This window comes from Scyliorhinus torazame, chromosome 13 (genome assembly GCF_047496885.1).
Source record: "Scyliorhinus torazame isolate Kashiwa2021f chromosome 13, sScyTor2.1, whole genome shotgun sequence".
NCBI classification, from domain to species: domain Eukaryota; kingdom Metazoa; phylum Chordata; class Chondrichthyes; order Carcharhiniformes; family Scyliorhinidae; genus Scyliorhinus; species Scyliorhinus torazame.
This window is the reverse complement of record NC_092719.1, coordinates 99,135,361-99,151,362: the sequence shown is the minus strand read 5'-3', so window position 1 is coordinate 99,151,362 and position 16,002 is coordinate 99,135,361. Positions and strand designations below refer to the sequence as shown.

Below are 16,002 nucleotides of genomic sequence, written 5' to 3'. Positions count from 1 at the left end.
TTTAGCCCCTCGATCGCCGTCAGCAGTGGCGCCAGCACCTCTTTCTTCAGCTCCTCCACGCAGCGCCTGAGAAACTCCTGCTGCTCCGGGCCCCATGCCGCTCGATCGCCGCCCTCCGCCATCTTGTTATTTCTCCCTCGCTTCTTTTGCTGCTCCAAAACCGCTTTTTTGACCGCTCCACTTCTTGTCCACTCCATATACGATGGAGGGGGGACCTTGCTCTCACCTTCCCACACGAGAAGTTGTCGAAAAATTACCGTTGGGGCTCCTCTGGAGAGTCCAAAAGTCCGTTTTAGCGGGAACCGCCGAAATGTGCGGCTTAGCTCCGCATAGCCGCAACCGGAAGTGTGCCCAGATCACTTGATAATTTAAAAGTGATAACTGTCTTGTGTAAAGATTTATACCTACTGCTTTGTTAAAAAAGAGGGTTTGGCTAATGGATGTTGTTAGGAAAGTTATTAAGGTTTACATATAGAGTAGTGTATCTGTGGGGGGTAGTTGTGTTGGTAGTTGATAAAATGTTTACTGTGTGTTTATAAAATGTTAAGTGAATTCATAGAATAAACATTGTTTTGTTTAAAAATACTTATGGTCTCAGTTGCATAACACCTGGAAAGTAGGCCCTTGTGCTCCTCATAACCAAAATCTATTAAAAGTTGTAGGTCAGGTAAACTCCATGATATACTTTGGAGTTTTCTAAATCCTGGCCCATAACATACCTAACAGCAAGTCTTTCTGGACTTGTGGGAGTAATCAAATATCCTGGGGGGGAGATTTGTTAGTGCTCTTTGGGGGGGTTTAAACTAATGCAGCAGGGGCATGGGAACCTGGATTGTAGTTTTAGGGTACGGGAGATTGAGAGTATAGAGGTCAGGAGCACAGATTTGACTTCGCAGGAGGGGGCCAGTGTTCAGGTAGGTGGTTTGAAGTGTATCTACTTCAATGCCAGGAGTATACGAAACAAGGTAGGGGAACTGGCAGCATGGGTTGGTACCTGGGACTTCGATGTTGTGGCCATTTCGGAGACATGGATAGAGCAGGGACAGGAATGGATGTTGCAGGTTCCGGGGTTTAGGTGTTTTAGTAAGCTCAGAGAAGGAGGCAAAAGAGGGGGAGGTGTGGCGCTGCTAGTCAAGAGCAGTATTACGGTGGCGGAGAGGATGCTAGATGGGGACTCTTCTTCCGAGGTAGTATGGGCTGAAGTTAGAAACAGGAAAGGAGAGGTCATCCTGTTGGGAGTTTTCTATAGGCCTCCAAATAGTTCGAGGGATGTAGAGAAAAGGATGGCGAAGATGATTCTGGATAAGAGCGAAAGTAACAGGGTAGTTATTATGGGAGACTTTAACTTTCCAAATATTGACTGGAAAAGATATAGTTTGAGTACATTAAATGGGTCGTTTTTTGTACAATGTGTGCAGGAGGATTTCCTGACACTATGTTGACAGGCCAACAAGAGGCGAGGCCACATTGGATTTGGTTTTGGGTAATGAACCAGGCCAGGTGTTAGATTTGGAGGTAGGTGAGCACTTTGGGGACAGTGACCACAATTCGGTGACGTTTACGTTAGTGATGGAAAGGGATAAGTATACACCGCAGGGCAAGAGTTATAGCTGGGGGAAGGGCAATTCCTGACATACCTATAGAAAGCTTTTGGGTTTTCCTTGATCCTACCTGCCAAATACTTCTCATGTCCCCTCCTTGCTCATCTTAGCTCTCACTTTAGATCCTTCCTCGCTACCTTGTAACTATCAAGCGCCCCAACTGAAACTTCACACCTCATCTTCACATAGGCCTCCTTCTTCCTCTTAACAAGAGATTCCACTTCTTTGGTAAACCACGGTTCCCTCGCTCGACGCCTTCCTCCCTGCCTGACCGGTACGTACTTATCAAGAACACACAGTAGCTGTTCCTTGAACAAGCTCTACATATCCAGTGTGCCCAACACTTGCAGCCTACTTCTCCAACCTACCCCTCCCAAATCATGTCTATTGGCATCATGATTGCCCTTCCCCCAGCTATAACTCTTGCCCTGCGGGGTATACTTATCCCTTTCCATCACTAACGTAAACGTCACCGAATTGTGGTCACTGTCCCCAAAGTGCTCACCTACCTCCAAATCTAACACCTGGCCTGGTTCATTACCCAAAACCAAATCCAATGTGGCCTCGCCTCTTGTTGTCCTGTCAACATATTGTGTCAGGAAACCCTCCTGCACACATTGTACAAAAAACCATTTCTACATGCATCTGTTATTTCTTTGTTTATTGCTGGCCCCACCATAATGTTACTATTTGGTGGCCTATAGACTACTCCTATCAGTGACTTTTTCGCCTTACTATTCCTGATTTCCACCCAAATGGATTCAACCTTATCCTCCATAGCACCGATGTCATCCCTTACTATTTCCCAGATGTCATCCTTAAATAACAGAGCTACACCACCTCCCTTACCATCCACTCTGTCCTTCCGAATAGTTTGATACCCGTTGATATTTAACTCCCATGTGTGACCATCCTTTAACCATGTTTCAGTCATGGCCTCTAAATCATAGTCATTCACGATGATTTGCGACGTCAACTCATTTACCTTATTCCGAATACTACGAGCATTCAGGTAAAGTACACTTATGTTGGCTTTTTTACGTCTGTTTTGAATCTTAACACCTCGATCAGTAACCTCTCCTAAGTTATATTTCCTCTTAACTTTTCTCCTAATTTTCCTTGTCGTTGAACCCGTATCTTCATGTAACAACCTGCCGCGTCGCTTCCCATTAATGTTTTTACTTCCCGTTTTATTCCTTTTAGTATTACTGGTCCTATTCACTGAGCTCCCCTCAGTCACTGTACCTTGTACTGTCGCCCTTTTTGATTTTTGACTATGGCTTCTCTGCCTTACACTTTCCCCCTTTACTGCCTTTTGTTTCTGTCCCTGTTTTACTACCTTCCAACTTCCTGCATCGGTTCCCATCCCCCTGCCACATTAGTTTAAACCCTCCCCAACAGAGCTAGGACATCGGTTCCAGTCCTGCCCAGGTGCAGACCATCTGGTTCGTACAGGTCCCACCTCCCCCAGAACTGGTTCCAATGCCCCAGGAATTTGAATCCCTCCCTCTTGCACCATCTCTCGAGCCACGTATTCATCCTATCTATCCTGACATTCCTACTCTGACTAGCTCATGGCACTGGTAGCAATCCTGAGATTACTACCTTTGAGGTCCTACTTTTTAGTTTAACTCCTAACTCCCTGAATTCAGCTTGTAGGACCTCGTCCCGTTTTTTACCTATATCGTTGGTGCCTATGTGTACCACGACAGCTGGCTGTTCACCCTCCCCACCCAGAATGTCCTGCAACCGCTCCGAGACATCCTTGACCCTTGCATCAGGGAGGCAACATACCATCCTGGAGTCTCGATTGCATCCGCAGAACCGCCTGTCTATTCCCCTTACGATTGAGTCCCCTATCACTATAGCCCTGCCATTCTTCTTCCTGCCCAACTGCGCAGCAGAGCCAGCCATAGTGCCATGAACCTGGGTGCTGCTGCCTTCCCCTGGTGAGCCATCTCCCTCAACAGTATCCAAAGTGGTATATCTGTTTTGCAGGGAGATGACCGCAGGGGACACCTGCACTACCTTCCTACTCTTGCTCTGTCTTTTGGTCACCCATTTTCTATCTCCCTCCGTACCTTTCACATGCGGTGTGACAAACTCGCTAAATGTGCTATCCACGACGTCCGCAGCATCGCGGATGCTCCAAAGTGAGTCCATCCGCAGCTCCAGAGCCATCAAGCGGTCTAACAGGAGCTGCAACTGGACACACTTCTTGCACGTGAAGGAGCCAGGGACAGTGGACGTGTCCCTGAGCTCCCACATCGCACACGAGGAGCATGACACGGGTCTGCGATCTCCTGCCATGTCTTTAACCTTAGGTAAACTTATACAACTACAATTCCAAAAAACGAAAGAAAAAATAAATAAATTAGACAATGAAAAGAAAAACTACTTACCAGGGATAAAAAGCACCTCCTCCCCACCCAGCTTCGAATTCCCACCTCGATCAAATTCCCAAACTCACTCTTTGCTGTCTCACTCTGGCTGTGTCTTCTCTGGCTCACTGGGAGAACTCACTGGGAGTGAATTACAAGTTGCTCTTTTTAAATTGGCCTGAGTTGACTCCCCTCCCCCACCTGCTTTTAGATCAAAGTAGATGAAACTGACTGACACTTAACTGCCAACCAGTTATGTAAGTGGGTGGGGCAGCCCTTGTTAACCTACAATGAAAAGTATTGTTCTGCGTACCGCCCAGACAGATCGTTACATACATGAAAAAACATCGGACATACATAAATACAAAATGTAAATATATTGACTCAGGCATCGGGTGAGCACACAGAGTGCAGTACTACTCAGTAGAGAAGATATGTGAAGAGATCAGTTCAGTCCATAAGAGGGTCATTCAGGAGTATGGTAACAGTGGAGTAGAAGGTGTTTTTGAACTATTTGAAGCTGATATTGAAATATAAAAGGGACAGCCCCATTAGTAGGAGTGTGTTATAGACCCCTAAATAGTGGAAGGGAGATATAAGAGCAAATTTCTGAGGGCAGTAAAAAAGGAAATTAGAAAAGCAAAGAGAGGAAATAAAAAAATATTGGCAGGTAAAATCATAGAAAACCAGTAAAGAGCGCGGAGAGAGGGCGGGACTTCAATAAAGAGCGCGGAGAGCGAGAGGGCGAGACTTCAGTAAAGAGCGCGGACAGAGAGAGGGCGAGACTTCAGTAAAGAGCACGGAGAGAGAGAGGGCGAGACTTCAGTAAAGAGCGCGGAGAGAGAGAGGGCGAGACTTCAGTAAAGAGCGTGGAGAGAGAGAGCGAGACTTCAATAAAGAGCGCGGAGAGAGAGGGCGCGACTTCAGTAAAGAGCGCGGAGAGAGAGCGGGCGAGACTTCAGTAAAGAGCACGGGAGAGAGATGACGAGACTTCAATAAAGAGCGCGGCGAGAGAGCGGGCGAGACTTCAGTAAAGAACGCGGGAGGGAGATGGCGGGCGAGACTTCAGTAAAGGGCGCGGAGAGAGAGGACAAGACTTCAGTAAAGAGCGCAGAGAGAGAGAGGGCGAGATTTTGGTAAAGAGCGCGGAGCGAGAGAGGGCGAGACTTCAGTAAAGAGCAAGTGAAGCAACGGTGCTAACCACTGTGCTACCATTCCACCAACCCAACAAACAGCCGGCTCATCTTCGCCTTTGTTAAGTGCGCCCTATACACCACTTTTAATTGAATAAACCCCAGTCTCACACACGAGGTTGATGCATTAACCCTCCACAGAGCCTCACACAATAACTCTCCTCCAACCCATCCCCAGCTCCACCTCCCACTTGGTCTTAATCCCTTCCATGGACACCTTATCGTCCTCCATGATCCTACCATAGATCGCTGAAACGACCCTGCCCTCCAAACCCACCACCGACAGCACCTCCTCCAGCAACGAAGAGGATGGTGCCGCCGGAAAGTTCAGGAAGACATTTCTCGCTAAGTTCCGCACCTGCATGTATCTGAAGTTCTCCTCACACTGGAGCCCAAACCTCACTCCCAACTCCTCCAAGCTTACGAACCGCCCCTCCTAAAACAAATCCTTCGTCTCCTTCACTCCTCTCCCTCCTACAATCGGCATCACATTCGAGCCTGTCCTCAACTTAAAGTGCTGCCGGAATTGCCTCCAAATTTTCAGTGTGGCTACCACCACAGGATCCTGGAGTACACCTTTTGCACCAGGGAAAGAAATGAGTACTCCCTATGGGCTGGTTTAGCTCAGTGAGCTAGACAGCTGGTTTGAAATGAAGAGCAAGGCCAGCAGCGCGGGTTCAATTCCCGTACCAGCTTACCCGAACAGGCGCCGGAATGTGGCGACTAGGGCCTTTTCACAGTAATTTCATACTTGTGACAATAAAAGGTTGTTATTATTATTATCTCGGGGATGTAAAAAAAAACACGGGTCCACCCCTCCCATTTCCTTCATAAACACCCCCCCCCCACCCCTATCCAAATCCGGAATGGCAGCCAGCATTTTCTTCACAAACCCAGCGTCATCCCAGTTTGGGGCACACATGCTTACCAGCTTTCCTTCCAACACACCCGTCACTGACATGTGCCTGCCCTGCACTACCTTTTCCATCTGGAACTTCACTCGATTGCCCATCAGTAGCACCACCCCCTGGGCCCTGCTGTTAAGCCCGAATGAAACACTTGGCTCACCCAGCTCTTCCTCAGTCTCATCTGGTCCTTCACCCTCAGATGGGTCTCCTTAACAGCATCACGTCTGCTTTCAGGCAGACATGCGCTCTCTTCACCGGGCCCCCAACAATCGCACGTCCCATGTCACCAGTCTGACTGGGTGTCACTCACCCTCCCCTCCCCACCCCCACCCTTCCTATCAGTAATGACCACCCCCCCAGGCTCCATCTGGCTGGTGAGACCCAGCCCTAGTCACCCCCTCCTCCCCTTCTTCAAATCACCCCCCAACCACTTCCTGTTGAAAACACCTCACCCAGTATCGTCCCCATCCCCTCACCATTCACACATCCCAAGCCCATCAAAACCTGCCCATAGAGGTTTCAATGACTGCGCCCCCCCCCCATATAGGTTTCAATGACTACGCTCCCCCACCTCGCTCCCGTTCACTTGCCAACATTGCATTTGCTAGCGTGGTGGTGCCTGCCAGAGCCCCCCACCCATGTCATGATATACATATTGACAGGGATGTAAAGACTTAACAAGTTAATGATGATGCTTCTTACCACTAGAGGGAATTACAGAACAGTTAAATACATCATGTGAATTCTGGGATTCTGGGTAGAAGAGATAGAAGATGGTTAGGCATGAGATAAATTATTTTTTTGAGAGTTCTGTAGTTAGAGATAGCATAGTTTAATATAGTGACCTTTGTCATGTGAGAGTACCTTTAAGAAACGGATGTTTATAAATGGGTGTGTAGATAAGTATCTGGAGTGAGAGTACCTTTAAGAAATGGTGTTTATTACTGCAGTGATGTCAGAGAGTGGGTGGAGATGGGCTGTCTGTCAGCTTTTTACTTTAGCTTTAGGCTTTTTGCTGCAGACTGGGTTTGGTTTCATTTTAGTTTTGGAGAAGCTGCAATCACAGCAGGGTGTGAATCTCTGCAAGCTTATGAGTGTCCATTTGCTGATTTCAACGTGGTAACCGTTCTCAGTCGTGAATTTAAACCTGATGTGCTTCTGTTTTAAAGGTTTTTTAAAAAGTCTTATGGATGTTAAAAGGACAGCTTAAGCATTACCTAGTGTTGTATTCTTTGGGAGTTGTATTTGAATTAATGGTGGCTAAGATGTTCACTATGTTTCAAAAAGTTTAACTTGAGTTCATAGAATAAACATTGTTTTGCTTCAGCAAAAAATACTTTTCCATTTCTGCTGTACCACACCTGTAGAGTGGGCCGTGTGCTCCCCATACCACAATCTATTAAAAGTTGTGGGTCAGGTGAACTCCATGATACACTTTGGGGTTCTCTAAACCCTGGCCCAGAATACCTTATAGTTTAGGAATACTTACAAATCTTACTTATTAGTGCTAATAAATTTGTTTTGTTTGTTAACAAAGCTTGCTGTTCTTTGATCAGCACTACGCATCCAAGCCACCCGGGTAAAGCAAAGCAGAGAACACCACACCCCACACTGAAAAAAGCACCAACACCAAAGCCCCTCATCCCACCCGCTCTAAACTCCCTGCAACACAACAAGCTTCCAAACCCAACAAACCACACATCCCGACCATCATCCCCAAGCCGCCCCAGCCCAACACCTCTAACACAAAACAATTAAAAGATAAACAGCCAGAAAGGGAAAGAACAACATAAAGGAAAAAACAGAACAAAAACCTTCCAAGTCCAAACTCAGTCCAGTCCCAGGTCTTCTTCCTTCACAAACGCCTCCACCGCCATCTCGAAGTAGTAGTCCCTGCTGTTATGTGTGACCCTCAGCTTCACTGGATAGACCACCCCAAACCACACGTTGCATTGATACAACGCCACCTTAACGCGACCTTAATCTCGCCAGCTCTGTCGGAAGATCTCGGTATGTACATTATTACCGTTACCTCCCGCTTCAGCTTTGCCCAACTCAACACCTTCTCCTTTACCTGATAATTGTGAAAGCAGACCATCCCAGCTCTTGACAGTTCATTCTTTTTGGTTTTGGCCAGAGTGACCGGTGGGCCCTGTCCAATTTGTAGTGGGAGGGATCCTCCCTTCCCCCATCAACTTTGTGAACATCTCAGCAAAGTACTCTGTTGGCCTCCAGATCCTCGGCACAACCACGATCTTCAAGTTCTGCGTTGGTGACCCGTTCTCCAGGTCCTCCACTTTGGCTCTCAGCCCTCTGTTGCTCTCCACCAACCTCCACAGCATCTCCTCCATCAAGGTGAACTGGTCGCTTTGCTGCGACAATGCCTCCTCCACCACCTTCATCTTCTCTTCTTGCTTCCGCACCTCTGTCGAAGTCTTCGCCAATGCCTCTTTGATCGGGGCAAGAGTGTCCTTAGCCCGGAGACGGATCCTATTAATGTGGAGAGACTCGAAGCCCCCGAGTATAGAGACCTGGGTTAGTGACATGGCTGGGTTTCTGTCTTGAGAAAATAAAGTTCGCCTTAAGAGGGTCAATGGTCGGGTTCACCCGGAGGTGGCAGCCGTTCGTCGACTTTCTCAGAGATAATTAAAAGGTCAGCAGAAGCTGAAATCCAAGTGGGGGGGGCTAGACTATTGTTTCATTGGTGAGGGTGTGAAGAATGTGATGGGGATGGAAATGTTTATTGTACCATGCTTATGTTGCTGTTATTGTTATTATTATGAAAATTACAGTTGCCCTAATAAATACCGTATTAAAAAATTGCCCCTTAGTTTGAAAAAATGAATTGGGGACTCTCAATTTATTTAAAAAATATGTTGGGGCTCTACTCATTGGAATTTAGAAGAATGAGAGGTGATCTCCTTGAAACATATTAGATTCTTAAGGAGCTTGACAGGGTAAATGCTGAGAGTATGTTTCTCCTCATGAGTATAGGATCAGAGGGCATAGTCTCAGAGTAAAGGGGTGCCAATTCAAGACTGAGATAAGGATGAATTTCTTCTTTGAGGGTTGCGAGACTTTGGAACTCCTTTCTTCTGGTCTCTCCTCCACCACAGTAACAGTCTCGCTGTGTGTACCCAGCCCCTTTTTTGGTCTAGTTTCCAGTATTCAGTTTCTTCAACTTGGGTTAAGGAGACTGTAAACAGGAACAGAAACACGGTTAGGTTTTTGGCTGTCACTCACCCTTCGTAGCTCAACCACATGAGCTGCTGGTTTGTCCTGCTCTCAGTCAGTCACTGAGTTAGAGTTACTGCCCTTTGCTGCTCTAAGTTCGTGCACAAACTTAGGGGCAGCACGGTAGCATTGTGGATAGCACAATTGCTTCACAGCTCCAGGGTCCCAGGTTCGATTCCGGCTTGGGTCACTGTCTGTGCGGAGTCTGCACATCCTCCCCATGTGTGCGTGGGTTTCCTCCGGGTGCTCCGGTTTCCTCCCACAGTCCAAAGATGTACAAGTTAGGTGGATTGACCATGATAAATTGCCCTTAGTGGCCAAAATTGCCCTTAGTGTTGGGTGAGGTAACGGGGATACGGTGGAGGTGTTGACCTTGGGTGGGGTGCTCTTTCCAAGAGCCGGTGCAGACTCGATGGGCTGAATGTCCTCCTTCTGCCTGTAAATTCTATGATAATCTATGACAAACCTCCCAGACCCACTTGGCACTCGCTGCTAAAACTGTTTCCTGTGGTTAACGCACACTTTAGGCTCACTGTTCATGGTCCATCCCTGTCTGTTTCACAGCTTCTATATAATAGGTGCTGCCAGTGCTTCTGGACTGGGTCATGGGTCATCTCCCCTCCATGGCTGCTCAGAGAAGGAGAAGCTTGTGCCCCAAGAATAATTTGTGTGACGCCCATCGGGGGTGGCGACCCAGAGTTTGGGAATCGCTGCTGTAAACAGCACTTTTTTGTGGTTAACTAACTGATGTCTTGTTCAATAGGGTTTGGGAATACCCCACACTTGGAGATTGGCAAAGTGGACACGGACAGAGCTGACTTCCTGTTGGCTTTTATGGATGCTGTGGGACTGCAGACCCCAGTCCTGGTCAGTCCATCCAGGAGTGGCCAATTCTCCATTCCATTTCTGATGTTTCAGAACCAGAGACTGAAGGGCTTCGTCCCCATTGCAGCAGTTGGAACAAATCACTACAGTGCTGAACAGTACCATAAAATCCAGGTGAGCTGCTTTCCTTCACACAGCTGTCGTTTGATGTGTTGAGTAAGTTGGTTCAACGTTGACTGCAACTGGATGCAGTGAAACTAGAAACAGGTTTCTGACACAGGAGATGGTCCAACACTGTTTTATTGAACTTCCTGATTGCTGTACATAGTCTGCTGTGAGTTGACACTCTATCAATCTACTGATAACCTCCTACTGGCTTGACCAGACTAACTCTCTACCTCATGGTGATAGTGCTCACTGGCTTGTGCACTCTGACTATCTCAGTAGCTGTGTCCTGTAGAGAGCGGGAGAGTCTTAATGCCCTGTGTGCTTTATAGTGGTGGTGTCCTGTCTGGTGATTGGTTGTTATGTGTCGTGTGTGTTCATTGGTTATCCTGTGTGTCAATCACTGCCTGTCTGCATCCCATTATATACATGAGTGGATATTATGACATCTCCCCTTTTTGAAGTAAATTTTGGAACGTGGCGATATGTATACATGCATGATTATATACAGGTGGTGAGTGAATGAACATATGTACATGGGAAGTGTCTATCGTACAGATACAGAACAAACTGAACAAAATTTACAAGATTTAAGTCTAGAGATTCAGTCTTTGTGGCGGGCGACAAATTCTTGTCGATCACCTCAGAGGTGGAGGGGGGACGCTGTCACTTGGACAGGCGGGATTACTGCCATGTCGGTGGCCTCATGGAGAGGCGGGATCGCTGCCAGATCGGTGGTCTTGTGCTGCGAGATGTCCGGAGGAGGCATGATGACATGCAGAGAAGTGCGGCCAGGGAACTTTAAGTAGCGCTCTCCTGTTGCGCCGTAGAATGGAGCCATCAGTCATTTGGACAACAAAGGACCTGGGAGCAGCCTGCCTGACGACAATAGCTGGGGCTGACCAACCTCCCTCGGACAACTGGACGCGAACAACATCGTCTGATGCCAGCGCAGGTAGATCCTTGGCATGAGCATCATACGTGATCTTCTGCTGGTCCCTGGATCGCTGCACTTTCTGCAGCACCGTGAGGTGGTCAAGGTCTGGAACATGGATGGCTGGAACAGTCGTCCTCAGGTTGTGGTTCATGAGCAGCTGCGCCGGAGACAAACCAGTCGACAGAGGGGTTGCCCTGTATGCCAACAGCGCCAAGTTGAAGTTCGAGGCTGAGTCTGCAGCCTTGCCCAGCAACCGCTTGACAATATGGGCCCTTTTTCGGCCTTCCCGTTGATTGCGGGTAATGGGGACTGGATGTGATGTGACTGAAGTGGTAGGATCGTGCAAAGTCGGACCACTCTTGGCTGTAGAAACATGGGCCGTTGTCACTCATTACTGTGGTATGCCGTGCCTGGCAAACGTCTCTTTGCAGGCTTTAATCACTGACTTGGACATGAGGTCCGACAGTTTCACCACTTCCGGGTAGCTGGAGAAGTAGTCGACCAAGAGCACGTAATCACGCCCATTTGCGTGAAAGAGGTCTATCCCCACCTTGGACCATGGAGAAGTCACGATCTCGTGCTGTTGCAGTGTTTCCTTGGGCTGAGCTGGTTGAAACTTCTGGCATGTTGTGCAGTTGAGGACCGTGTTGGCAATGTCCTGGCTGATGCCAGGCCAGTAGACTGCCTGCCGAGCTCTGCGTCGACGTTTTTCGACCCCGAGGTGACCCTCATGGATCTGTCTGAGCACCATGGCTTGCATGCTTTGGGGAATGACGATTCTATCTAGTTTAAGAAGGATACCCTCGACAACCGTTAACTCGTCCTTAACATTGAAGAACTGGCGGCACTTCCCCTTTTGCCAGCCATAGGCAAGGTGTTGCATCACGCGCTGCAGTAGAGGATCTTAAACATAGAACATAGAACATGAAAATACAGCACAGAACAGGCCCTTCGGCCCACGATGTTGTGCCGAACCTTTGTCCTAGATTAATCATAGATTATCATTGAATTTACAGTGCAGAAGGAGGCCATTCGGCCCCCTGAGTCTGCACCGGCTCTTGGAAAGAGCACCCTACCCAAACTCAACACCTCCACCCAACACCAAGGGCAATTTTGGACACTAAGGGCAATTTATCATGGCCAATCCACCTACCCTGCACATCTTTGGACTGTGGGAGGAAACCGGAGCACCCGGAGGAAACCCACGCAGACACGGGGAGGACGTGCAGACTCCGCACAGACAGTGACCCAAGCCGGAATCGAACCTGGGACCCTGGAGCTGTGAAGCAATTGTGCTATCCACAATGCTACCGTGCTGCCCTTTCGAACAAATAAATCTACACTATATCATTTTACCGTAATCCATGTACCTATCCAATAGCTGCTTGAAGGTCCCTAATGTTTCCGACTCAACTACTTCCACAGGCAGTGCATTCCATGCCCCCACTACTCTCTGGGTAAAGAACCTACCTCTGATATCCCTCCTATATCTTCCACCTTTCACCTTAAATTTATGTCCCCTTGTAATGGTTTGTTCCACCCGGGGAAAAAGTCTCTGACTGTCTACTCTATCTATTCCCCTGATCATCTTATAAACCTCTATCAAGTCGCCCCTCATCATTCTCCGTTCTAATGAGAAAAGGCCTAGCACCCTCGACCTTTCCTCGTATCTATTCTATCTGAAGAGATAGGAGAGGTCTTGAACGAGTACTTTTCTTCTGTATTTACAAATGAGAGGGGCGATATTGTTGGAGGGGACAGTGTGAAACAGATTGGTAAGCTCGAGGAAATACTTGTTAGGAAGGAAGATGTGTTGGGCATTTTGAAAAACCTGAGGATAGACAAGTCCCCCGGGCCTGACGGGATATATCCAAGGATTCTATGGGAAGCAAGAGATGAAATTGCAGAGCCGTTGGCAATGATATTTTCGTCCTCACTGTCAACAGGGGTGGTACCAGGGGATTGGAGAGTGGCGAATGTCGTGCCCCTGTTCAAAAAAGGAACTAGGGATAACCCTGGGAATTACAGGCCAGTTAGTCTTACTTCGGTGGTAGGCAAAGTCATGGAAAGGGTACTGAAGGATAGGATTTCTGAGCATCTGGAAAGACACTGCTTGATTAGGGATAGTCAGCACGGATTTGTGAGGGGTAGGTCTTGCCTTACAAGTCTTATTAAATTCTTTGAGGAGGTGACCAAGCATGTGGATGAAGGTAAAGCAGTGGATGTAGTGTACATGGATTTTAGTAAGGCATTTGATAAAGTTCCCCATGGTAGGCTTATGCAGAAAGTAAGGAGGCATGGGATAGTGGGAAATTTGGCCAGTTGGATAACGAACTGGCTACCCGATAGAAGTCAGAGAGTGGTGGTGGATGGCAAATATTCAGCCTGGATCCCAGTTACCAGTGGCGTACCGCAGGGATCAGTTCTGGGTCCTCTGCTGTTTGTGATTTTCATTAATGACTTGGATGAGGGAGTTGAAGGGTGGGTCAGTAAATTTGCAGACGATACGAAGATTGGTGGAGTTGTGGATAGTAAGGAGGGCTGTTGTCGGCTGCAAAGAGACATAGATAGGATGCAGAGCTGGGCGGAGAAGTGGCAGGTGGAGTTTAACCCTGAAAGGTGTGAGGTTGTCCATTTTGGAAGGACAAATATGAATGCGGAATACAGGGTTAACGGTAGAGTTCTTGGCAATGTGGAGGAGCAGAGCGATCTTGGGGTCTATGTTCATACATCTTTGAAAGTTGCCACTCAAGTGGATAGAGTTGTGAAGAAGGCCTATGGTGTGCTCGCGTTCATTAACAGAGGGATTGAATTTAAGAGCCGTGAGGTGATGATGCAGCTGTACAAAACTTTGGTAAGGCCACATTTGGAGTACTGTGTACAGTTCTGGTCGCCTCATTTTAGGAAGGATGTGGAAGCTTTGGAAAAGGTGCAAAGAAGATTTACCAGGATGTTGCCTGGAATGGAGAGTAGGTTTTACGAGGAAAGGTTGAGGGTGCTAGGCCTATTCTCATTAGAACGGAGAAGGATGAGGGGTGACTTGATAGAGGTTTATAAGATGATCAGGGGAATAGATAGAGTAGACAGTCAGAGACTTTTTCTCCGGGTGGAACAAACCATTACAAGGGGACATAAATTTAAGGTGAAAGGTGGAAGATATAGGAGGGATATCAGAGGTAGGTTCTTTACCCAGAGAGTAGTGGGGGCATGGAATGCACTGCCTGTGGAAGTACTTGAGTCGGAAACATTAGGGATCTTCAAGCAGCTATTGGATAGGTACATGGATTACGGTAAAATCCTTCCTCCCCGTGTGGGCTTGGGTTTCCTCCGGGTGCTCCGGTTTCCTCCTACAGTCCAAAGATGTGCAGGTTAGGTGGATTGGCCATGATAAATTGCCCTTAGTGTCCAAAGTTGCCCTTGGTGTTGGGTGGGGTTGCTGGGTTATGGGGATAGGGTGTAGGTGTTGACCTTGGGTGGGGTGCTCTTTCCAAGAGCCAGTGCAGACTCGACGGGCCGAATGGCCTCCTTCTGCACTGTAAATTCTATGATAATTCTATGAAAGACTTTATGCTGGTGGCCCGATTTAAAAGCAGACGTCACGCATTATGTTGGGAATTGTTTAATCTGCGCACAGAATAATCCTGAAAGGTACTCCAGGAAAGGACAATTAAGACACACCCGACCTGTTAATGGCCCATGGATGAATTTGGTCTTAAGTGGGCAATGGTGGTTTCTATCCCCTGATGTCCGTGTCCGTCATGAAACTGGCAAATTATCTGGTTTCTGTCCTGGTTGGGGACCACATAAATTCCATTCTTTATAAAATTATATTGTCCTGTACCGTCAGTGAGTCCTTGAATTTGTCGTAGGGGGCTGGGTAGTTTCCGTCTAAAACTTGCTTAAGAGTGTCGTCTGCCTTTTGGGCCTGGGTTAAATCTTCGATATTGGTCTGTGAAACCTGGACTGCGTGTATCGGTTCACTCTCAGGGGGGTTGCCAAAAGTGACCGTGTCGTGATCCTGACTTGGCTAAGACGTCTGCCTTTACATTATCGGATGGGGAGGAACGATGATGGCTTCTGACTTTGATTATGCCACAAGAATATGCTTCAATAATGGGGCTGAGGGTAGGGGTTTACCATCAGCAGATATGAATCCTCTAGATTCCCACAGGGGCAGGAATTCTGTCAAACTATTGCAGACATATAAACTGTCTGAATACATATCTGCGGGGGTCGGGAAAGAACCTGGGTGCTGCACTACATATGCTATAGCTGCTAATTTGGCTGCTTGTGATCCTAAGTGGCCTGGCAATTTTAAAGATATTTCCTCTAATACGCGTCCCTGCGTGTCTTCCACATAAATACCACATCCTGTTATTCGTTTTCCATTGTCAATGGTGGAGGAACCATCTACATAAATTTTTTAAGAGTTATCCGTGGTCGGGGGATTCTGCATTCTGATGCCTGCTCGTGTGGGTAGTGATATCGGAATAAAGGGTCCTGTGTGGTGTTTGGCTGCAATGATCTGGCACTCGTGGGGTTCCTTCATACTGCAGGTTGTCCGCTAAAAATGTGTGGGTCTTTGTCCGTTTGACTGTAATGTCCCTTCCTTGTAACAACAGTGTCCAGCGAGCTGCTCTAATCTGGCTGACTGAACCGTCCTTTAACCTACCATCTAACAATAGCTGCGTTGGGGTGTGCTCGGTTAAAATCGTTACTGGGTTAAGGCCTGTGATATATGCAAAATACTGCACTGCC

At 47.6% G+C, this 16,002-nt stretch overlaps 1 protein-coding gene across 2 annotated transcripts in view; it reads left to right on the top strand.

Annotated features, from left to right (window-relative positions):
- Positions 1 to 16,002, top strand: part of abhd14a (abhydrolase domain containing 14A) — a 102,513-nt gene that overhangs the window by 78,788 nt on the left and 7,723 nt on the right. For both annotated transcript variants that reach the window (XM_072471994.1, XM_072471993.1), the window contains one exon: positions 10,081 to 10,316. In XM_072471994.1, the coding sequence (XP_072328095.1) occupies positions 10,081 to 10,316 (236 nt within the window). The remainder of the gene's footprint in view (positions 1 to 10,080; positions 10,317 to 16,002) is intronic.